Genomic DNA, 24,103 nt, shown 5'->3' with positions numbered 1-24,103 from the left:
CCCAACAGTAGGTTAGAGGTCTGAGAGACAAGTACCTCCTCACAAATTCCATGAAAAATTGATGGTTGGACTGTGGAAATACTCAGATTAGTGTCCCAGATGGGAGAAGACCTGCAGCATCCTCTCCAGAGCTTTTTCCTCTCTTTAGCTTGCCAAGATTGAACCAATCTTCAGACAACCACAGCACACAGCCTTTGGCCCAACTAGCATGAAGCAATATAGGAATGCAGGAAGGTGGGAGAAGGAGAGAAAAATTTACTATTGCACTGATTTTCTGGGATGAGAGAGATGCCTTCAGTAGCACATGGACGTAGGACACAAACCTTCAAAAAGGCAGGGACTCCCTAAATCACTCATTTTGGCAAGGTTGTGCAATAACATCCCCACCAATATGCAGGGGCTTGGCAAAAATAGGCTCAGGTACCACTTCAGGAGACTCTCAGTTACAAAGTATAGTATTAGCTGTTGAATTAATTTGCAGTCATGTTAGGAAAAAAAGTTCTTACTCTGGGAAGATGAACTGCTGTCCCTGGAGCTTCGGTTGGATCTTACTTGAGCTGTGGGATGGGAATAAATTGGTGTATTTCAGCGGGGTTACTATGGGTTTACACCTACATAAGGCAAAGAAGAAACTGTTCTACAGGTTTCAGAAAGCAGAAATGAATGGTTCGGGTGGTGTTCAGAAAGCTTCTGTTTAATTAAGGGTTGTTTGACACTTGATACTCCATGTGAATAGTCAGAACTGCAATTAAACAATAGCAGCACAGCCACAAAATGAGAGGGTTTTGGTGGTTCCACTAAGTAAACAGAGGTGGCCAAGAGACCAAGGGAAAACACAGGGCATGCAGGACTAGCGATTTCAGTTACAGCTGCTTTAATGTAAGTGGTGTTCAAAGGAACAAGGCTGGTGTTTCAAACACTGCTCATTAGTTTAACATAGCTGCTGTTCTCTTTCCATGGCCAAGCTTTTTCACACATTCTCCTTTCAGGACCTAGTTCCACTTGGCACCTGACTCTAAGGGGCTTTTTTTTAGGGTCTGCTGAATCTACCAATGCCAATTTTTATTTACAAGGTAAAGAACACGAAAGGTTGAGCAACAAGGAAAACAGTACTATTTTTTGTGTGACTCGTGCCCTCCCCTCAGCCCTGCATGCTTCAGGGTCAAAGAGCCTTGGGCATTATTTAATTATCTGCTTTGATGACATTCCTTCATGGAGAAAGTATTCAGAGATAGCACTTAGAGCAACCAACTGACTGGAAACTCAGAGTTAATACCATTCAACCACACTACCCGTTACTTCTCTGTAGGATGATTTTTAAGCACTGTGATGTACTCAGTGGGTAAGCACACGGGCTAGACTTTCTCCTTGTTTTTGCCAGAAAACAGTGTTTTTGTTGCACATGACCATCTCCCTCCTCCGCCAGTTCACAGCATCTGCCAACTCCCTCAGCACAATATGCTGTAAATCACCAAGAACCTCTCTGGCACAACTGAGACAGTGACCCCAAGTTCTCCCAGAAACTCAAGGTCTGGGCTGTGCCTTCAGCCTGCACTTCGCGTGCAGAAGTGAAGGAAAGTCTGGACAGAGCAAGATAACAACAGAGAAATTCTCCTCTCATGCTTTGCACAGATACAAAGGATTAGAAGTGCGTCTCTAAGGAGATACAAAGAGATACAAGACATCAGAGCCCTGTCTGCAGCTCTGGGGATGTCAAATTTGTCCAAGAACTTGTCTCAGACCTGCTGCTGGTGCCCTTGCAGGGTTCACTCTGTCCCCTTGAAACCTCCTCCCTGTTTAGCTGTTTGCATTTAAAGCCTGACATCGTAAATCCAAAGTCTGAATGCTTTTATTCGCATGTCTCACCCCACTGTAAAGGCTACATAGACAAGAAAACCTTTAGCCAAGTTCCCCACCCCTGGATCTGACTGCAAAAGCTGTCAGGCCACAGCAGAGTATACAGCAGCTGCACCCCGGGATAAACTCCTCAAGGTTAAAGGCCACATCATCCTGCTCCTCATCCACCTTCTCCTGGTGGGACATGACTTTATGGCAGGGTTTGGAGACTGTTTCATTCACCATTAGCAGGTGAGAAGCTTAAAAACATGCAGGTACAGTACTCCAGTTTGAGAAGCGTCTGTCTCTGCTGCTGTGTGAAACCATCCAGGAACTGGATCATGAGGGCTGACTCCCTGTTATCTTAAGCAAAGAGCATTACAGCTTTTATCTGTGGGGCAAGCTGGGGACACAGACCAGGAAGATACTCATCATTTAAGACAATGAATTTTCATCATTACAGTCATTATACTAAGACAATATTTGTTCCTGCCATGGGAAGGGAGCTACGAGACAAGCCAAATCAAACACTTTGCCCACACCTAGGAAACACCTTCTGGATATTAAGGTTCTCCTGACCTTCACTCCCCAGAAGAGCATCCTCCAGCACTGACGCTCACTGACAACAACCCACTCCAAAGTCCTTCCCCAGCTTCCATGCTGGTGAGCAGCTGAGCTGCAACTTCATCAGCAAACTCAACTAGCTCCAGGTGGGAAACTTAAACAGCTTGACCAAGCAGCCCATTGCTGTTTGGAGCTTTATATACTGAGATGTTACCTTCCAGCTCTGAATAAAAAACAACTTCTATGCTAATCCAGTTAGAGAAAAAAAAAAACCCTAAATGATTACAGTCACTTCCTTAGCATAACCATGAAGTCAGTCTTGCTCCTTGCTCCTTGCATCCTGGGGACAGGGCCAGCCCACTCAGGATCCTGGCCAAGTCCACCTGCCCCTGTGAGTCACCCCTAATTGCTCTGCATAGCCACAGTGAGCCCTGGCTGAGTGGGGGAAAGCTGCATTCCTGTTGTTATGATATAGAAGCTAGTTGATTTAATAAATCTTGCTAGGCAGATGTTTGCTGACAGTGAAAGCCAGGGAGGACAAACCCTGAACCTAGCTCTCCTAAGAAAAAGGCACATGTGTGTTGCCTCTCAGTTGGAGCCCAGCTAAAACTCCCTGGAGATCCTACTGATCCCAACTCAGATACCACAGACCAAGTCCTAGAGCACATGTGGTGGCTTTTTCCCAGATATATTTGGGTGTTCTCTCATATTTGGGTCATTAGCTCCCCATGGCTGCTGAGGGAAATCTTTAGGTCTAACTGCAGCAATGAGGGCAGTCAGCTTTGGCCAGGTGTTTGGTTTGCCACAACAAAAGCTGAGGTGCTCATATGAGGCCTAAGCTGGAGAAGTCTTGGCTTCAGGGAAACACCTTTGTGTGTTTCTGCTCTACTGTTAGTGATGTGCTGACACAGCAGAGACCCCTCCTCCTTAGTAAAGCTCTGGGAAAGAAACAACAGGGAGATGTGAAGTCACCCGAGCTCAGCAGGATCTGGGGTCTGAGCTGCTGCCGTGTGGGAAGGAGGAGGTGGGGAGCCAGGAGTGCAGCTGGGCAGGTGCCCACAGCAGCAGAAATACGGGGCAGAAGAAGCCAGGGTGAGTCTCGCGCCTCTGCCCTCCTCCCTCCTTGTTGTTTCCAAAAACACAGGGTGAAAACAATAGTCTTTTCAAAAGCAGTAACCTTCTGGTGCCAAACTGGGGGAGCCTCCCACACCATGCACAGGCAAACAAAGGTGCTGTGTCCTGCTGGGGCCTGGGCAGCCATCCCCGCTGCTCCACCTGCTCTTGTCCCTGGTGAGCAGCTCCGGCCATCCCAGCCTCAGCCTGGGCACCCACACGTGTCCCAGCAGCGGGTCCCACTCAGCCCCGAGTGTGGAACACGGCGTGGGTACGGCCGGGGCCGAGCCGGAGTGCGTGGGAGCAGGTGTGTGCGGGGACGTTTCTCCAGCTCCAACCCAACGCCGCTCAAACTGACAGCAACGTGAGCTCTCGCTTCATCTTCCGCCGCGGGTGTCTGTGCCGGGGAAGGCGGCTCCCCCTGCGTTCTGTCTTCTCAGCAGAGCTTGGGAAGGAACAGTTGCTGGGGATGGTCTACACACATCTTGTACGCTGTTCTGACAACAGCTCTTGACAACTCCTACCATCAGTTGCAATGCTTCGTCTTTGCTTCGAGGCCTGGCTCCAGAACTCATTCAGTCGAGGGGGGATCAGGAAAGGAAGGGGCAGAAGGAGCAGTAAAGAGACACATGAACATGGGGGCTTTTAGGGCTCCAGCAGTAGGCACTGAATGAACAGAGTGAAATTTTTAAGAGGAAAACAACAATCTCAGCTGGTCTCATGAATTTAGAGGCCAACTCAGTACTGACATTTTGTGGCTTTGGCAAAGTTGCAGCAAGTAGGAAGGGAAAAAAAATGATGAGTGACTCCAAGGGGGTGTTTTCAAACAGCACCTGGTTCAGAAATAATAAACCCTTTTGGTCTGCTTTGTTTTCTCACAATGCTGGAAAAAATACTTCTCCTCAGAGAGAAGAATTGGGGTTTTCTTCTTCTATCTCATCATAGGAGCTAACCCAGGTCATGGTCATGCCTGACCACAGCAGGTCCCCAGTCCCTGCTAGCACTGGAGACACCATCTCAAAATGTTACACGTGTGTGTAGGTCCTGTATCACACGTTTCCCTTAGCAATGAAGAAATCAGCCATGAGATGCCTTGGGGCAAGGCAGACCCTTTTGGCACTGGGCTGACGGGCTGAAGGGATGGAGGTAGCAGCATCGCTCCTGGGACCCTTCTCTCCAGGGAGCAGGAGCAGCAACAGTTAATAGTGCTGTAATAGCCTCATAATGGCTTTATAATGGCTCCAGTCTTCTCACTGCTTCTCCAGACCATCAACCACTCTTCATCAACTCCAGCACAGATCTCATCTGGTACCAGCAAGGGTGGCAAAGAGCAAGGGCATTCGGAGGGAGCGAGGAGCTCCAATGATATCAGCCTGGGCACAGGAAGCCTGCAGGCACTGCTGGAGAGCTGCTTTTGCCTACCCAGCACTCCCCACACCTTGGTCAAGTGAGGTACTTGCTCTATGGAGGGCATCAGAGCAGGAAAAACCTGGAGGAAATTGCTCCCAGCATGAGAGAGTGGAGATTTGCCATGATCACACAGTAAACACGGGCCTGCCCAGACATCCCCCAGCCATGGGGCAGCCCTGGGGCAGCACAGCACGGCATGGCACAGGATGGTGTTCCCTCCCTGGGGTGTGCCGTCCCGCTTGGGCCCCCTCTGGCATCACCACTTCTGATACACCCAGCTGAAAACCAAAGCCTTTCTGAACACACCTCTGGCACCGGTTTATTGTCACGCTGCTTTAACATCCCCAGGGCAACACACACGGCTGGGGCTCCAATTCCATTTTCTTTCTCTTTTAATGTGTTCCATGAATACACGGGGAATTGGAAATGACAGGACAGCAGCATGGCTGTATTGGCTGTGGGAATCTGCCTCCCTGTCCACAATGGGTAATTGAAGACTATTTCAAATGAGAGCCGTCTCGATGTGAGCGTTGGCTCCTCACGGCGCTGGTCCCCAACTCATTTATTTCTATCTGTACAAAGGACTAGTAAAGCTTTGACTTATCTGCTTTTATAAACTTTATGCCTGAGGCATTCAGTGGTGCATGGCCAAGGTGGAAATTAAAGAGCTTAATCTAAAACAGCACTCAGTATTCAGAATGGGCTCAGAAATATAAATCCCAGAGCCATACTCTAATGGCAGGGAAGCTGTTTCTCTCTGTAAGGTGGAAGTAAATGCACTGACTGGCAGTGTGTACCGAGTATGTGCTGAGTCCCTGGGGAGGGATCCTGCCTCAGAAAGGGCATAGCCCTTGAGACTGACCCCCTAGGCACTGCTAACTCCTGTGTAAGCCAAGCAGGAATCAAAACACAGATGGGATGGGTTTCCCTGCAGGCACTGGGTGCCTCCAGCCAGACCTGCCAGTGTTCAGGACCAGCAGCACCCAGCTTACTCCACGGTTAATACATATTAATGCTAACAACTGCACCAGGGGGAATTTCAGCAAGGTGGGCTGACAAGGAGGTGAACTAGGCAGGATTTAGGAAATCTGTGTTCTGGGCCTCTTCCCTTGACAAGTCTCATCATCTCATTACACTTTGGATTCGCCATGTGTGAATCAGAAGCGATACCAATGACCTTTGTGCAGGAGAGACCCCTGGGCAGCCTCTCTTCTGTTCACACAGGCAGAAGTCTGTCTGGTGCAACACGGTACCTGGATAGTTATGTGCAGATAAGCTATCCTGTCCCTGAAAGGACATTTTGCTAAACTATTGCTCCTCGTCTCTTGGAGCACAGACAGACAAACCACAGAGCCACAATACAATTTTTTTTTTATCAATTTAGCTTGAAAAACCCCGGGATGGGCCAGCAAACCTGAGCACTGAAAAATCGCTGGAGTCTGTTCTGGCCGGCGGCATCGCTGGGCGCCTTTTGTCCCAAACGCTGCTTGAGCCCGCCAGGGCGGGGGGACGGTGCAAGTCAGGCACTGCCATCCGCGCCCGCTGGGGAGCTGGCGGTGGCGCAGCCCGCCCGTGCCAGCGCACGTGGGTGGGTGCCGGAGCGGGCTGGGGCGGGCTGCGGCAGGGGTGCGGTGCGGGACCGTCCCACGGGGGGGAGCCTTGTCACCGGCCTGCGGGGACACGGCCCGGCCATCCCCGCCGGGCTCCGCTCCGCACCGCTGCGTGTGACCCGGGACACGGCCCGGCCATCCCCGCACCGCTCCGCACCGCTGCGTGTGACCCGGGACACGGCCCGGCCATCCCCGCACCGCTCCGCACCGCTGCGTGTGACCCGGGACACGGCCCGGCCATCCCCGCCGGGCTCCGCTCCGCACCGCTGCGTGTGACCCGGGACACGGCCCGGCCATCCCCGCACCGCTCCGCACCGCTGCGTGTGACCCGGGACACGGCCCGGCCATCCCCGCCGGGCTCCGCTCCGCACCGCTGCGTGTGACCCGGGACACGGCCCGGCCATCCCCGCACCGCTCCGCACCGCTGCGTGTGACCCGGGACACGGCCCGGCCATCCCCGCCGGGCTCCGCACCGCTGCGTGTGACCCGGGACACGGCCCGGCCATCCCCGCCGGGCTCCGCTCCGCACCGCTGCGTGTGACCCGGGACACGGCCCGGCCATCCCCGCACCGCTCCGCACCGCTGCGTGTGACCCGGGACACGGCCCGGCCATCCCCGCACCGCTCCGCACCGCTGCGTGTGACCCGGGACACGGCCCGGCCATCCCCGCCGGGCTCCGCACCGCTGCGTGTGACCCGGGACACGGCCCGGCCATCCCCGCTCCGCACCGCTGCGTGTGACCCGGGACATGGCCCGGCCATCCCCGCCGGGCTCCGCACCGCTGCGAGTGACCCGGGACACGGCCCGGCCATTCCCGCACCGCTCCGCACCGCTGCGTGTGACCCGGGACATGGCCCGGCCATCCCCGCCGGGCTCCGCACCGCTGCGAGTGACCCGGGACACGGCCCGGCCATCCCCGCACCGCTCCGCACCGCTGCGTGTGACCCGGGACACGGCCCGGCCATCCCCGCACCGCTCCGCACCGCTGCGTGTGACCCGGGACACGGCCCGGCCATCCCCGCTCCGCTCCGCACCGCTGCGTGTGACCCGGGACACAGCCCGGCCATCCCCGCTCCGCTCCGCACCGCTGCGTGTGATCCAGACACCGCAGTTTCTGCTCCAGTTACATCCTCTCTGAATTAATGGGTGCAAACCCTACTGTTTTGTCCTCGGTAGGGCTGGGCAAAGCTTCCTCCAAAGCTACCGGGGTTCAGGTTTTAAGAGCTGAGCTGGGATTGAGGGACGGAATATGATCAAGGAAATGGATTTTCAAAGGGTGTCACAGGGAAAAGTCCATCTCGTGGAGTGTCTTAAGAGGTCTCCTTGCCTGGAGGATGCTGACAGGCCAGACTGAGAGCCAGATCCCCACCTCCCACCTTCCCATCAGGTCAACTTTAAACAAACAGTAAAGGCCTAAGACTTGTCTAGTAAACCCAAAGACCTTGCCATGAATTGCCACCTTCCTCTGAACTCAGGTAACTCTGGTGATGTCTCCTCCTACCTCAAAAATTAATAACTACATGACACTGCCTTCATCCACAGACTGATTAATGCATACATGCAAACAGGGCATCAATGCCCCACTCCATTTAGAAACAGAAACACACAGCTGTGAAAGGCAAGGCACAAAGAGCTTCCTTGTAGGGGAAGAGCAAAGCACCAGAGCTGCAGTGAGCATCATGGAGAGAGTGAGCCCCCATCGGTGGGGCAAAGCAGGTGCCAAAAGCAAGTTTTTCCTCTGACTTTGTTTTTCCCAGCAAGACCTGAGAAGCTTTTAAAGTTGCTTTCTAGCCCAAGATCTCCCAGGAGAAGCCTCAGCTTTCTGCAGTCAGAATCAGCTCTGTCCAAAGAAATAAAGATGAGTGTTAAGGATATATTTGTAGCTCAAATCTCTATTTTCTTCTGCAAGTCTCAAAACCTCCCACAGTCAGTGTGCCAGACACAGCCAGCACCAACACAAGTATCCTCCTGCTCAAAAATTAAGGTCTTTGCAGTTACTCTGTTCCCTGTGACACAAAGTGGATGGGGGACAGGAGGGGTGACAGAGCCACAGCCGCAAAGGGATAGTGTGGGGAACCATGCTGGGAGAGGCTGGGGAGCACCACGTGAGCCAGCTTGTAATCAGTTAATTTAACTTGAGTTCGGCCAGGAACGATTAAGAAGGAGGTGATAATTTTCCTCCATATCAAGTGCCCAATCTCTTCCTGGACAGGCTTTTATCTGCTGAGGTGACACATTGCCAGGACAGAGAGCTGTTCCCCTCATGCAGATGCCCAGGCAGTAACCTATCTGCTGCACTAACACCGTTTTGCATGACACTTCCTTTAAAGAAGAAGAGAAAAACAAAACACTTGTCCCTACTTTATAATGCTGCTGTGTAAACAGCCCTGTAGGCTTTGAAGGATGCACCTAAAGAAGGCAAGTGAGGTGAGGCTGATCAGGTCATGGAGTTGCCTCTCCAGGGCCAACCAGGGCTGAGTCCTCTCAAGAGTCACTGAGGTCTGAAGGTTGATCTAAACTCGGGTACTTTACTCTGTCCCGCTTTTTGGGGCAGATCCAGATGCAGGAGGGCGAAGTTTGAATGCATCATTGCCCAAAAGCAGCATTTGGATGTTGTGGAGACAAGGCATGGAGTAGCCACTGGGATTTAGGAAACTCATTCAGGACAGACCAACAAGGCCTGCAATGGCCCGTTTCCAGGGGTAGATGCTCAGCATGGGAAAGCATTGCTTGACTGGAAGGGCCAGAAGAGTTTAGGGTAGGAGATATGACCTCCCTCCTCAGCCCAGAGTGGCTGTGGCTGCCTGAGCCTTGCAAAGGGACGTGCCAGAGCTTTCATTGAGACTCTGCAGGCTCATCTGCTCATTGTCCCCATCCTGGGAGGGCAGAGGTGATGCCTTTGGGAGTCTGGAAACATGTAAGGACAGGGAGACAAAGGCTAAGGAGGGGAGTGGGGCAGTCACTGGAGTGAGAAGATAGTGGAAAAGTACAGCCTTAAAGCTTGCAATGCAAAACCAGGGAGAAGGAAGGGAGGAGAAGAAATGCCCTTTATCTGCTTGCAAGTGAAATAGCCTTGTTCTTCCCAGGAGCAATGTCCCAGCTTGGCTCCTGGGCTGAGGTTGTTGCCTTGGAAGTTTCTGCAAGCTTCTGCTCCAGCAGATGTGCAGCAGCACCTGCAGCAACACCCTGGGCAGGGGATGCAGCCCTCCTGGCTCACACTGCACCTACAAGCCAGCAGCCCAGCTGGACAAGCCACTCTGTCCCGTGCCTGGTGCCAGGGGATGGCTGCTGGGCTGGCAGCGCTGCCTGGGGATCTGGAGATCAATAAGCAACTCTCCCCAGGGAAACAGGCACTTCTACTCAGAGGGTGAACCCCCCTCCAGTCATTGCCCCACTAGCAGAGGAGCAGTCTGTGGGGCTGGAGAGGCCCCAGCCTGTCACCCCTGCCGTGACAGGGCCACACTCACCCCACTCACTCCTGACACACGATGAGCTTGTTCATTCCTCGATGCTCTGATGAAGCTCACTGCTCACCCCTCACACCACACATGAGGCTGTGTTGGGAATCAGGATTACATGACAGAAAAACGGGTTGCACTGGCATAATTGAGGGGGGAAAGTGCTACAGGGAGGTAGGAGACAGGAACTCCTTCTGATACCTTTGTCACTAAGAAAGCACACCCTAAGCTGTCCCTGGTGGATGTTTTCAGCGAACATCGGGCCACTTCTGTCTGTGTGCCAAAATTGGTATGAGGAGGACTAAGCCTGTGGGATAGGTGTGGCATAAAACCTGATTTCAGTTTCACCTGCATCCTAAATTACCCTTCATTAATCAAAATGAACTCATTATACAGGCAAAACTCTCACCACCACTGCCAGGTCCAGGGCTCAGGTCCTGCTGGTGTTTCTCCCTCTGGGAACCGCAGCAGCCTACAAGGGACTGTGTGGCAGCCAGAACAGCGGGGACAGATTTTCCCCATTATGGGAAGACTGAAAAAGAAACCCCATTTCCAGCTGCAGTCCTCTGTGATGAAGTAATTTGAAGCAAAAGGACATGTCCCCTTTGCTGAGCAGCTGGCTGTGTCCAGACCGTGGACACAGCCTCAATGCAGGGGCTCGGGCGGCTTCCCGGGGTGAGCGGTGTGGGAGAGCACCATAAAACATCCTCCACCTCACCACAGAGGGGTTGGCTTTCTAATTACCCAGGTGGATTTTTATTGTATTGAAGCCAGCAATGCAGGATTTGACGCTAGGGGTCTGAATGTGTCACCTGCCAAGGGCAATTTAGCAAGTGGCCTGTGCTTTGTTGTCCTGTTGTCCGCAGCCATGGGACTCACTGCCCCGACGAGCCAGGAGCCCACCTCTGTGGGACCTGTCACCCAACAGTGGGTATAAACTGATTGTATAAACTGTGACTGATAGGCATTTGTATAAACTGATTTTTCTCATGTCCACCTTCTCTTAAAACCCATGTTCAGAGATGTTTTTTGGGTGTGTGGGGCTTATATACTGTTACTGTCTTATGTCTTGGGGCAGATACATATTTTAGTATGCTGATTATCCCATGAAAAACATCAGCTTTTTGGTCATATAGCACAAAAATAGGAATCAAAGCATGAGCACTTTATCAGTAAAGCCAAGGGGCTCCAGCTGATGCTCGGGGGACAGTTTTGCAAACAGTCTGTCTTGCCACAGTGGATGGAGCCAACGCAGACTCTGAGGTGTCACAGCATCAGGTGGCTCACAGCTCCCTTTGAGGTCTGGGGCTGCCCTAACACTTTGTTTTCTACATAACCAGGTAAATTCAACACAGTTTTCCTTTTGTTTTTTTTTTTACCCCTGCATTCAAGATCTAACCAAAAATAAGTTTCCAGGCAATGGAAAAGCCAAAGAGAAACTCCTTCAGTATTACGTCACAAATATGGCTCAGGCACGTGAGGTACAAGCAGCAGGCTCTTCTCATGGGTGATGGGGGAGCACCCAGCCATGAGCCCTCCAGAGCCCAGGAGCCTTTGCCCACACATGCCTGGTGATGTACGAGGCAAGCAGCAAAATCAGCTTCCAAACAGCTACGCCCAGTCCTGTCACCAATTTACCCTGAGATCTCAGGACCAACCCATCTCCGTGCCTCAGTTTACCCAGCTGCAAACAGACAGCTACACTTAATCTCTTTTGCCGCAAGGACATAGCATGAAATGCTCTATGAGTGCAAAACTTATCAACATGGCAAGACTAGAGCCTGCTTTTGGCTAAGGTGGGAAGGCGCAGCAGTGATATGACTGGGACTGTGGCAGTGCCATCGATCTGCTAGGCTGGATGACCCCACAGAAGCGCTGCCTCCTGCTCGCCAGGACCCAGCTGTCAATGTGAGAAGGAACTGCAGCAGCATGGGAAGGCCTGTCCCAGCACGCTGCTTTGTTTGCTGACAACTGGTGTAAGTGACAATGTTACAAGTGACTTTTCAGGTCCCCATGACTTTGACTGGAAAGGATGTTTTTAATAGCCCGGGTGAATCTCTGTATGCTCCTGCCAGCAGCAGCCACTGCTGGTGGAATAGCTTCACGCCCAGAGACGCTGCTGTTGTTCTGGCACGTGATAGGAGTATCGTGTGTGAACTGACATAACAGACTCGCCAACATTTTTTAGCTCTACGAGCTCTCTCAGACAAGAAAAAAAAAGCCCAACCCAAAAAGCATCAATATGCCCCCAGGGACAGCCAGACACAAGCCTCTAAATTACCCGTGTGCATACAGAAAGTGCCCAGCAGATTTCCAAACCGTAGGCATCAGCTTTAATCAACGAACTTCACTGATACATGGGAAACACTTTATTCCCATAATTGCCCTTTGACAGTTCTAACAAGTAGGATCTGTTTGGGATGTTAATGATTAAAATGCTGACTCACAGAGGGCTTTGCCATGCTGGTGGCCCTACACCAGCTTTGTGCTCACTTGGAAGGTATTTTGCATCCCTGCTTTTCAACCAGTCTGCAATTTTAATCCTTTGACTGCAAACAGTTGTTTGTGGCTTTGCAGGGTTGGGAGGGAGAGGATTCTCCTTTGGCTCCTAATATGCTGACAGGCAGCAGGACAGGGAGAATGCCCGTGGTTTCTGCAGCCATGAGCTCCTCCGCCTGCTCCTGCACAGGAAGGAGAGGACTGGCAGCCCTGCATCTGCCTGGTTCTTGAGCTTCAGACATCCAACACTGCAATGGGTAAAACCACAGGGCAGGCTGCTGCCTTTGCAGTGCTTCTATATGTTTCATGGCCAGACAGCAAATACTCTACAAATGTATGTAAGGCACAGCCCTGCGTGACCGCAGTGCTGCTGGCTGTGGCCACTTGCCTGGGAGCAAAGATGGGCTTTGTCCCCTTTTGCTTGTGGCACAGCCCCCAGGTGCCACACAGCAGCCCATTCCCTTGACTCTCACATTTACTCCTTCATGAGTCACCCTGCAGCAGTAGCAATTAATGACAACAGAGCAGTGTGCCTGGGGTCAGCAGGGAGCTGAGAGGAAGATGAGGAAGAAGGCAGCACCTCTGTCCTGCCACAGACCAAGTGCCAGGCAGATGCAGCACCCATGTGCCACAGGGCAGTGCCTGGCAGCCAAGAGGTTGCTTGGCACTGCTGGTATAGCACTGGTTTTGAGCAAAGCTCCTACACCGCCCCACTCAGCAGGCAGGATCCCTGCCCAGGGTGAGCCAGCCCCTGGTTGGGACCATTCAGCCACAGGAAAACAGATCAAGAAGTTTCCATGAACACCATCTCTCTATTGCTCCATCCACAGCATGAAAGATCTTTACAGGCCCTTAATGATATTGGCTGCAACTATTAAGAGGCTTTTCTGGGTTTCCTCTGATAGGGATTTTCCTTTCCTGAGCAGAGGCGATGGCTCGGCTGCAGCAGAGGCCCCTCGCTCCACTCAGGGGTGTGGGCAGCGGTCCTGCCTGCAGAGCCAGCAAGCAGCCCTGCTTTTGCTGCAGCAGCCTTCACCGTAGGGAAATTACAAACCCCAGAAAACTGTTCCCCTAATTACAGCGTCAGGGCATGGAGCAAACCACATAAATGATTCACACAGCGTTCCCAAGCTGCAGCCACGTAAATTAGAGATATTTCCAAACACTGGCGAGTTGAACACACTGTTATCAGGATGGAAATGCAGAAACTTTCATCATTAAGAGGCAAGAAGGGGAAAAAAATCCCCACCGTTAAACTCACATCTTCAAATCAAGACCTGGGAGGTCTATCCCTTATAGATCTTTACGGAACGGCTGTTAAAACTCCTCGAGGAGTTCTCATAGGAGGGAGCAGGCAGAGAGCAGGGGAACTATAGAAATGCATAAGGTTGTTATTTCGGAGGGACGCAGGGACTGAGCAGCAGAGGATGAAAAGGAGAAAGCAAGCAGACTAGGGGCCGAGAGAAAGGGATGGTTGGTGATGGGGAGGAGAGTTAAAAGTGTCCCATTGTTAGGGAAGTTTGCTCTTCTTCAGACCATCCCGCTCCCAGGGACACCGCGCCGCCTTTTGAAGTGCAACCTTAGGCGGATCCTTGTCACCCATTGGAGTGGGAGCTTTTTTACCACATTAAGTCATTGGGTAGGAAATGAATGGGGGGTTTTGACTATTCACAACTTCACCTTATAAATATCAGGGTTGTAGGTTCCCACAGCTTTTCTCCATCCCCATAGCTCACCTTGGGAAGAAGCAAAAGGAGGCAGCCCTGCTCCCTCAGAGACCTCTGGTGCAGAGAGCTACAGATCAGCAAGAGGAATCCAACCCCATTTCTTGTGACAGCCATGAAGAGAAGCACTTTCCTCATCCTCTCCATGGCAGGGGTCTATGGTGCCCTTCTGCACGCAGCAGCATGGTAGGGTCCAGCTCAGCAGAAAGGCTGTTTTTAGGGATGCTCTTCAGCCCGTGGTAAACCGTGCGATTCATTTTCTTTTCTTTGTTTCAGGTCTGTGAATAACTTTCTGATGACGGGACCTAAGGTAATTAACACACAGGCTGTCAGTAATTTAAGTAGAGTCATTTTGTTTTGCAAATGGGAAATAAGATTTTTCCAAGGGACCCTATTTCCTGGAGCATATCAGCTCCAAGTCGTGCTTGAACAATGAGGGAAAGGAATCGCAACCCCTTTATTCCTGTTTTCGTGGAGAGATGGTAACCCAGGGTGTGTTTTAACCCCGCTGTCTCCCGTGCCAGGCTTACCTGACGTACTCGAGCAGCGTGGCAGCCGGGGCGCACAGCGGGATGGAGGAGTGCAAGTTCCAGTTCGGGTGGGAGCGTTGGAACTGCCCCGAGAGCGCCCTGCAGCTCTCCACGCACAACCGGCTCCGCAGCGGTGAGTGTGCACAGCGTTACCTGCCGGCACCAGCAGCCGCGGCCCGGGATGCCTCTGGGGAGGAGCCGGGACGGGCTCGGGAGACAGCTGAGGCTGATAATAACCCGGCAAACGGAGAAGGGTTTTGGTGTCCCACAAGTCATGGTTCTTTTTTTTCTCCACGTGTATTAACTGGTGTAATAAATAGTGTTAGCATTTCTCTAGGAATCCCAAGCTCTCCCTGGATCTGCATCCGTGCAGGACTGGACTCCCTCCCTCCTTGCAGTGCGGCTCAAGGGGATTGCTCCTGCTGCTTGGGGTGCAGCATCCCCGGGAGAGCAGTGCCAGAGGCACTTGAGCTTGCAATGGGGAGAACTGCAGGAGAGACAGAGGGGAGAAATCAAGGATGTGCACTAAGAAACCATCTTTGTAGCAAAGCTGTGGATATATTTCAATACAAACGACTTCAACAGGCAGAACCTTCTTTTTAATTATTTTTCCCCCCAGAGCAACATCTCTCTTTGACTCTGTTAGGAAAGACAAAAAAAGAAACTAAACGAGAAGTGTGGGTGCAGACAGCTGTTAGCACAGGTTCAACGATCAACTGAAACAAGATCAATGATGATTTTCCCCAGCAGGCAAGATCAAAGCACAAACATAACCCCGTGCAGGAAAGGACAGAGACAACTGAGTGCCAGGTGAACGGAGCAATAACTAACCTTGACCAGAGCAGGATTGGGGGATTGGCTTAAGATACTAATCTAGCCAAGAAACTCCATCCTTTGCATGGACATCTGCATAATATTGCTGTTGAAGCCTGAAAACAGTCCAGTCATGAGCATTTAATTTCTGTAGCCCTTTTACTTTTTGCACAAAGTGGGTTGGGTTTTTTTTTTCCTTCTTGCACCTTGCAGCATGGGAGATGTTCATTGCCAATAAACCATGACGGGTGTCTCTGCATGTGACAGCTCTTTTTCCCCTTCTCCCTCAGCTACCCGGGAAACATCCTTTGTACACGCCATCAGCTCTGCCGGCGTCATGTACACCCTCACCAGGAACTGCAGCTTGGGAGACTTCGAGAGCTGTGGCTGCGACGACTCCAGGAACGGCCGTGTCGGTGAGCTGCGGTCTGGAGACAGGCTGATCCCCATCTCTCCATCCCCTCATGCAAGCCTCCCACACCTCAGGGCAGGATTTGGCCCCACAGGGAGGTTCAGTGCTTAGCATGTGTCTGTCTTGCAGGTGGCCGAGGCTGGGTCTGGGGAGGATGCAGCGACAACGTGGAGTTTGGGGAGAGGATTTCCAAGCTCTTTGTGGATGCTCTGGAAACGGGACACGACACCCGTGCGCTGATCAACCTGCACAACAATGAAGTCGGGAGACTTGTAAGTCAAGTACTTATAATAATAATAATAGTAATACTGAAAACAAAATCTGAGAGCCTGGTAGACTGGTGAGGTCTCTCTCTGACAATCTAACCCCTGTAGTGTTGGCTGGGGAAAAAATACAGTCAGAATCAGACCTTAAACCTGAGTCATTCCTGCTTCCAGCTTCTATGGCTGGCTGCAATGCGGTTAACCACTAGCATACACTGCTTCTTGAGAAACACAAGGGTCTTATGCTCACCATGTGCTTGGTCTGGTCTGTAAAACAAAGTAAGAACCACCTTACTTTCTGTGCACTTCCAAGCCATTTGGCCAAGGAAGCCAGGTGTGAGCCAGCCCTACTCACAAGCCAGCTGCCAGACTCACCCCTGCTTGCTGCCTGGGCTGGTGGAAGCTCTCAGCATCTTGCCAAACCTCCTTGTCTGTAAAAACAAGGATGACAACACTTAACATACCTATCTTAAAGGGCGTGTCCAGGCGTAATCTCACATAGATACCAGTGATTGGGACCTTATAAATACCAGAGGGAGATAGGTAGATAATATCTGTGAAGTGCTTGGAATGGAGGAGATGCAGAGAGGTTGAGTATGATTATTCCAAAGCACTCTCACACATTTTGAATGCAACCTCTGAAAGGGATGATGGGTGATGCTGTGATGTGCAAGGTGAGTGGCTGGAGAAGGACCTGACAAAGGCTCTTTTTTTTTTTTCCTTTACCAGAGAAACAATAGTGTGTGCCCACTCATTATCTCTGTCCCTTAAATTAGTGAAGGGGGATAGACTCTTTCCAGGAACTAAGAGCATCAGTTCTTCTTGGAAAGACCTGAAGTCACGCCCAGCACACTGTACCTGGGTTAAGTGCCTTAGAGCCTGATTTTGAGATTTAAATTATGATGCTCTGCTGCTTCTAATTTTTCCACCTCTTCCACCAAGGCTGTGAAATCCATGATGCAGCGAGCCTGCAAGTGCCACGGAGTGTCAGGCAGCTGCAGCATCCAGACCTGCTGGCTTCAGCTCTCCGACTTCCGCGACATCGGGAACTACCTGAAGATAAAATACGACCAAGCCCACAAGCTGGAGATGGACAAGAGGAGGATGAGAGCCGGGAACAGCGCCGACAGCCGCGGGGCCACGGCGGAGACTTTCCCCCACATCCACGCCACAGAGCTCGTCTTCCTGGAGGATTCTCCCGACTACTGCACGAGGAACGCCAGCCTGGGCCACCACGGCACCGAGGGCCGCGAGTGCCTGCAGACCGGCAAGAACCTCTCGCAGTGGGAGAAGAGGAGCTGCCGGCGGCTGTGCACCGAGTGCGGGCTGCGCGTTGAGGAGAGGAGGACGGAGGTGGTGTCCAGCTGCAACTGCAAGTTCCAGTGGTGCTGCACGGTGCGGTGCGAGCAGTGCCGGCAGCTGGTGGCCAAGCACTTCTGCACCCGCCGCGACACTGCCACCACCTCCCACAACCACAGCAGGAGGAGGAACAGGGGCCATAAGAGATAGTAAGCAGCCGTGGCGCCCAGGCAGGACGCTGTGGTGTCCCCACACTCACAGAGCTGGGTGGAAAGGAGCATCTGCAGGGTCCAGAGGGCTGAGCAGGGCAGGAATCGAGGCCGCAAGGCCTCCTGGGGACAGAGGCTGGGAGATTGGGAAGCACAAGGCACGGGCACCGAGGGACTACGGTCCTTTCTGTTTCCATGGGTTTTCCTCCATATTCACCAGTAGCTTTGCTCCCTGGGATTCACTTCATCTGTGTATCAGACACAGGGAAGAATCTCACTTTTTAGATGGGCTCAACCCCTTGTGCTGCTGCAGCAGGTCCCCCAAGGCCAGCTGGGTTGGGGTTCCTGCTGGCTGGCCTCATCTCGCAGCTCCCGACCCTACGGCTGCAGCAGCCCCGACCCAGAGCTTCATGCGGCAGCTGCTCAGCAGTGTTTGCCCTGGAAAACACACGCACTTTCTCACGCAAGGGAAGGCTTTGCAGTCTCATGGTGTGTATCACAACGACTGCAGCCTTTTGAGGGCTTTGATAAGTTTACAGACAGTGTTTACAGCTTCAACTCCCCCTCTCCTTTTAAATTGTATATTTTGGTACCAGAACCCCTGCTCTTAGTAGATAGGAGCTTCATGTATTTGTACTGGATGGAATTAAGCAGTTCACAATTCCTGTACTTTAAAAAAAGCACATAAGAATTCAGAATTCTTTATGCCTAATGTTGTTTATTAACAAAGTTGTATTATTGCTTAGCACAATCTGTTTTCTCTATATATATATTTGAAGGGATCCCTAATGAGTTAGATTTTTGGACTGTGTTTCACAATAAACACCACAATGAAAAGGACTGGCTTTTTCCTTTCTGGCTTTCTAACGGTGTGACCCTAGGTACAAAGTTGCCCTTTTCTGTGTAAAACCCAGCACTTTCAGGATTTCTCATCAGTAATCCAAAAGTCACTGGACCCAGCAAAGCTGTTCTCCTAGACCTCAATAAAAGTTGTCTCCTGCCTTCAGTCCCTGGAGGGTTTGCTTTAATACCTATCACCCTAATATCTAACCTTTTTCAAGTGCTGAGTGTGCAGGCACTGCTTGGCTAAAGCCCATTTTGAAGCTCTGATGCTTCTTTAATTTGCCTCAGCCCGACACCCCCCAGACAATGCCAATCAGCCCGGCTTTGATGTGGAAAGCATCGGCACTCACTGCAAAATTCTTGCAGGCAGGAGAGGAGCCCTTTGAACTGAGGACAGGAGAGAAAACTTGGGGACAGTTGTGAATGGGTCAGCTGGTTCCCTGCTGCTCCTGCAAACCTGGAGGGCAGGAGGGAATACGTGCAGGCTGCTTCCATCCCAAGTGGGTCATGCTCTTCTCTTGGCTCTCCAGGGCTGGGCTTCAGCCTGGATTCCTCCCAGGAGTCACAGCACTGCTCCGGAGGGTATTCCCACCTGTGTCTGGGGCAAAGGGTGCTCTGCCAGGTTTGCTTTCTCAAAACCTGCAGCTCTGCCAGCATATGGAGCCCACACTAGAAATGCTTTGATGCTATTTTATCCCAGTATCCCTGCAGCTTCTACAGCAAATGCAGCCTCGACACACGCTCAAGTCAAAGTGGGAAGCTTGGGGTGCAAAATACACAAGCTGGGAAGCACAACTGATTTCCATGCATTTGTTTTTGCAAAGAGCTGTTTCATTAAAGCTGGGAGGGTTATGCCACTGGGCCACTAGTCTGGGGAGCTATTTTTACTGCCTTTGGAGTAGCTGTTTCTAAAATGTCCATAACTAATAAGCCACACTACCAAAGCAAAGAAAATAAACCCACGATATTTTTGCACAGTGCTGCCATGACAGCATTTGCAACTCCTCAAAACATAGACTGAACTGGAAATGATAAAAATAGGCAAACAAGCATGCTTTCCTGCATTGGCTCCCTTTTGTGATATCAGCCTCTACTCTTTTTTGTAATGTCTGCTGTGGCTGCCTGGACTGCTGCTACCCTGGGCCAGAGCTCAGCAGCACCAGCCCCATCTTGGAGCTGCCAAAAATGTCATGAGGCCACAAACGAGATTACACAGAGCACAGGACAGTCACTGCCAATGTGCACACAGAGGAGGGAAACAGAATTCCACGAGGATAATTCCCAAGCATACATCAAACACCATCTCACTGCATACCAATCACAGGGTTCATAAACTGCATCAGTAAGTCCTGCAAGATTGAGGGCTCCCTGTGAGGAAGCACGTCCAGGCCATGCTTACACATCTTTCTGTGGCATCTTTTCAAAGTAACACTACTGCAGAGAATAGGAAGTGACAGTTTGCAGGTGCCCATAGCACCAGACTAGATCTTTGTCCCATGCAGGCTCCATTCCAGGGAAGTGAGGCTGCAGCAAGGAGCAGAGATACCACTGCCCAACTCTCCTCTCTCTGAATCCTCCTGTTCCCCTGACTTGTAGCCAGAGGCTTGCCAAGCCAGCATTCCTGTCCCCTGGAATATATTAAAATGCCAGAGATGAACTACTCTTCCTTGGATTTGTCTAATTGTTTTTAATCCATTTACATTTCTGGCACCCAGACTACATAAGGCAACAAGCGTATCTTATGCAAAAGCCAGAGACCAAATGCAAATTGAAGCAGATGCAAGAGAAAGTTAGGTACAATTTTCCATTCTCTTTTTATAGCTCACAGAGACAATAGTCTGAACAAATACAAAAAAGCAACTCTATGGCTTAAAGCTGCACCTTCCCAGAGATATTACAGTCCCGGAGAAGCTGAAGCTCTCTCATCCTCTCCCTTGTTGTTTGGGCACAACAGTCATCAATTCTCACTACATTCACCACAAAACAATAGAAATTCAGGAGCATCTTAATCCATCACAGCATTGTCAGGAAGCCCCTACATCCCTATCCACTGCTACTCAGCTTCTGTAAAAACACACACAGAAATGCCACCGGCAAGGGGTAATAAGCCCCAGGGCAGGACACAATCCATCATGCTGATTTCATCCTTTTGGGAATGATTTTACCTGGGCTGCAAACTCAAACTGCTGCACGGTAGCTTCCAAAAATCAGTAACACCACACAGTAGAGTACAGTCCTATCACCTCCTGAGTTGCAAAGACCTATTCTCTAACCACAGCCAAAGAGCATTTGAAGGCACTGATGATGTCTGCAAACCTGAATGTATTTACTCATGATCACCCAAAGTCAACTCCAATCTGGGACACTGATCCCAACCACCTGTAGCTCACTGCATGGTTGGAGGAAGGGAAGGCTTGGTCCTAGAAAGCCTTGAGGAGAAACCTGACACACTTCTCCCAGTAACAGTAATCGTTCTGAAACTCCTCATCTGGGCCAGGTGGTGTATGAACTCAAACCCAAATCCTGCTGCCTGCCCCCAAAGAACTGCTGACACTGCTTCCTTCCTTCAGACCTGAAGGCTCCCTGCAGTGCTGGGCAGTGGAAGGGGTGCAGGGGATGCCCTGGAGCCAGCCCATCTCACTGGGCACCCCAAAGGGATCTATCAAGCACAGCATGAGCTGCCTGGACAGTCCTGGAGCATCACTTTCACATCTGAACGGGATTTGCCGCAGAACTGCTGTTTTCAGGGCACACACAGCCATTGCCGTGGCTTGAGTAACCTTTGTGACAGGAAATCTGTGGGATGGCAGTGAAATTGGCCTGAGCTCACCGTTGGTTTTGTAGAGGTTTACCACCACCATCCCAGCAGCATATTCAGGCTTTTATTGTGGGAAAGGACTAGTTTATACTCCATTTTTAACGAGAAAGGGAAATACCTTCTAAATGGAGAAATATACAGCCCAGCTACTGTGTTGTCACAGACTGGGACAGGCTTATGCCAGAGGTGCCTGCTCAGCTAAGAGGGTTTCAGGAAACTCATATTGGGTTATTTGTACCATGATAATAGCCCAGAATAAGCCCAAAAGCTTTTTCCCTCTCTCCCATCTAACCCAGGACTGCCACTGTTTCCCCTGTCACCTCTTGGTCATGCCACGCTCCCCTCCTGGCAGCCTCACTGAGGGCAGCAGTCACCACCTTTCCTTCTTGTGTCTTCTTCCTGGTGGATGGAAATACCCCTGTAGCCTAATCCCCTTTGAGCAGGAACATGGGCATGACTCCTGGCAGGGTGCTGGCTGGAATCACCTCCCTTACCGCCCAGAGGGAATCATAGAATCTTTTGGGTTGGAAAAGATCTTTAAGATCACAGAGTGCAACCACTCACCTGACACTGCCAAGCCCACCACTAAGCCATGTCCCTCAGCACCTCAGCTGATGGTACATCCCACCACCAGCCCTTCTTTAGGCCGGCCTGCTTGGCCTCAGCTGTTAAACTCCTTGCCTGGTGGATTACCTCTAATTTATGCCACCAGTGCCCTTTCATGGATTATAATTCTGTAGGAGATGTTTGTGCTGTATCCTCCCCCAGTATTAAAGTGTCAGGAGTATATCCCCAGGCCATCCATCTTCAACACTTCCGCACAGGCTCGGCAATTCTCTGACACGAATATTATGGCTCTCAATGCAGAATCTCCATCAGTCAAGCTGACAAGTGTTAGAATCTCCTCTCTTGAGCAGGGTAAGTGACCTTTTCATATGCAGCGTAGATTCCTGGTCACACTGCATCTGGTGCAGTGAACCCAGCGAGGGCCAGCAATTCCCTAAAGTCTTATAACACAAGCCACAGGTCCTTTTCGACTTGCAAAACCAACCCTTAGCATGACAAAGTTAATCAGCCCCTGGTTAGCCCCTACTAGTGCCAGTCCCACAGAGGAGCTGAAAAAGCATCTGTGTGATGCCTTCTGCAGGATTTATTGACAGGAGTTTTCAGGGAAGATGGGATTTTGCACATATATCTCGCTGGAGTGTATAGGAAAGATTTTTGTGACCAGTTAGTGACTTTGGTGACTTGAAACCTCAACTCTGATCTTAAGCAACACTTTTTAAAGCAAGATGCTTAAAGTTAGATCCCTAAACCCCACCAGCTTCAAAGCTCCTAAACACCTGCATGCAGGAACTTTACCTGCACCTTGAGAGCAGAGAAGGTAAAAACAATCCTTAGAAGCTCTTTGAGATTGGGCTTTCACAGCTGTGCTGCTGTGGGGACACTCTAGTCCATGTTGCTTGACAGAAAAGGAATGCCCTGGACTGGAACTGTGTGGTGATTGAAGTTAAATCCCTCCTACAAAATTCACACATTATCCCAAATCTTTGGCCAAAGTGGTGCCCTTTTCCTCCCTTCTCTGGAAAGCAAAGCTACTTTCCTAGCAACTTTGCCACCTTCCCCTGCAAAGCTCTTCATGGTGGCTCAGTGCCAGCATAGAGCAACAGAAACTTGTTAACACCTTTTCAGCTAGTCTTAATAAAGTCAAAGCAATTAACAGCTTCACTATTTACAAAACAAATCCTCTTTGCAACACCTGAGAAAAAGAGTTACAAGTGTTTCCCAAACATTTCTCAGTTGGGGAGAACACCTACAATAACTGTCTACTGGGTTGTGTTGCATCTGCTCTCCCTGGCTGGAGAGGACAAGTCTATACTCATCATGAGTTCACACTGTGCTTCCATCCAGGAGGCCTGAGGAACAAGCACAGGTCTACTGGGAAAATTTTTTATCCAACGGTTACTTCAAGGAGAAAGGGGTGTACAGGGTGGGAATTTATTGCCCACTGACTGTTCCTTACTCACTGCTGATATGGCCACGTGTGATGGGTAAGGTAGGTTGTTTCCCTCCAAAGATGACCCCTCCCAGGTGCCTGGCAGGGAATGGGTAATGTGTGGCAGATTTACACCTCTGCACAGGGATTCACAAACTCCCCCCACCTCTTTTTCTGGTTCCCTGCTCTCTCCTAGGATACGTTCCATGCCCCCTACTTTGCAAATCACTGCCCTGGCTTACAGTGCAGTAAATTCCCCCTTTTCAAACAAACCCCAAGGAGATGAGCAATATAACAGAAGATTGATGGATCCAAGAAAATGAATGTAACTTGCAATGTACTTCCAAAATGAATTCCTTCCTCTTTTCCTCACCCATCCTACTCTCCTCCAAATACACACAGTGGCCCATAATTTATAAACAAGAAAGACGACGTATTCCCTAACTAAACTATTACTTAGGCACGGAGGTGGCTGCTGGGACAACTTCATACAAGGGCATTCCCAGTCAAAGTGGACTCAGTTCAAACACTTCTGCAGTTTAGAAAAGACCCTATTTAAAGCCTATATCAGGTCTCAGGCCCAAACTCATCCCTTCCAGAGGGTCTGAAATGCAGAAAGGAGAGGGAATAACTCCAAGTGCAGTAAGGAGACTGATGACCACAGCTAGGAAATGTTCACCAAATGTAGTTAAGATGCAATTGTGTG

At 50.9% G+C, this 24,103-nt stretch overlaps 1 protein-coding gene across 1 annotated transcript; it reads left to right on the top strand.

The window, feature by feature from the left end:
* Window positions 1-14,329: 14,329 nt before the first annotated feature.
* On the top strand, window positions 14,330-17,741 carry WNT8A (Wnt family member 8A). The gene is made up of 6 exons (XM_010207126.2): window positions 14,330-14,400; window positions 14,491-14,524; window positions 14,739-14,877; window positions 15,848-15,973; window positions 16,099-16,241; window positions 17,175-17,741. Exons 1-6 carry the CDS (start codon window positions 14,330-14,332, stop codon window positions 17,739-17,741), a joined length of 1,080 nt encoding a protein of 359 aa, XP_010205428.2.
* Window positions 17,742-24,103: the final 6,362 nt, after the last annotated feature.

This window comes from Colius striatus, chromosome 9, assembly GCF_028858725.1.
Source record: "Colius striatus isolate bColStr4 chromosome 9, bColStr4.1.hap1, whole genome shotgun sequence".
Lineage (NCBI taxonomy): Eukaryota > Metazoa > Chordata > Aves > Coliiformes > Coliidae > Colius > Colius striatus.
The sequence above is the reverse complement of the archived record's forward strand: the minus strand, read 5'-3'. Positions and strand labels throughout refer to the sequence as shown.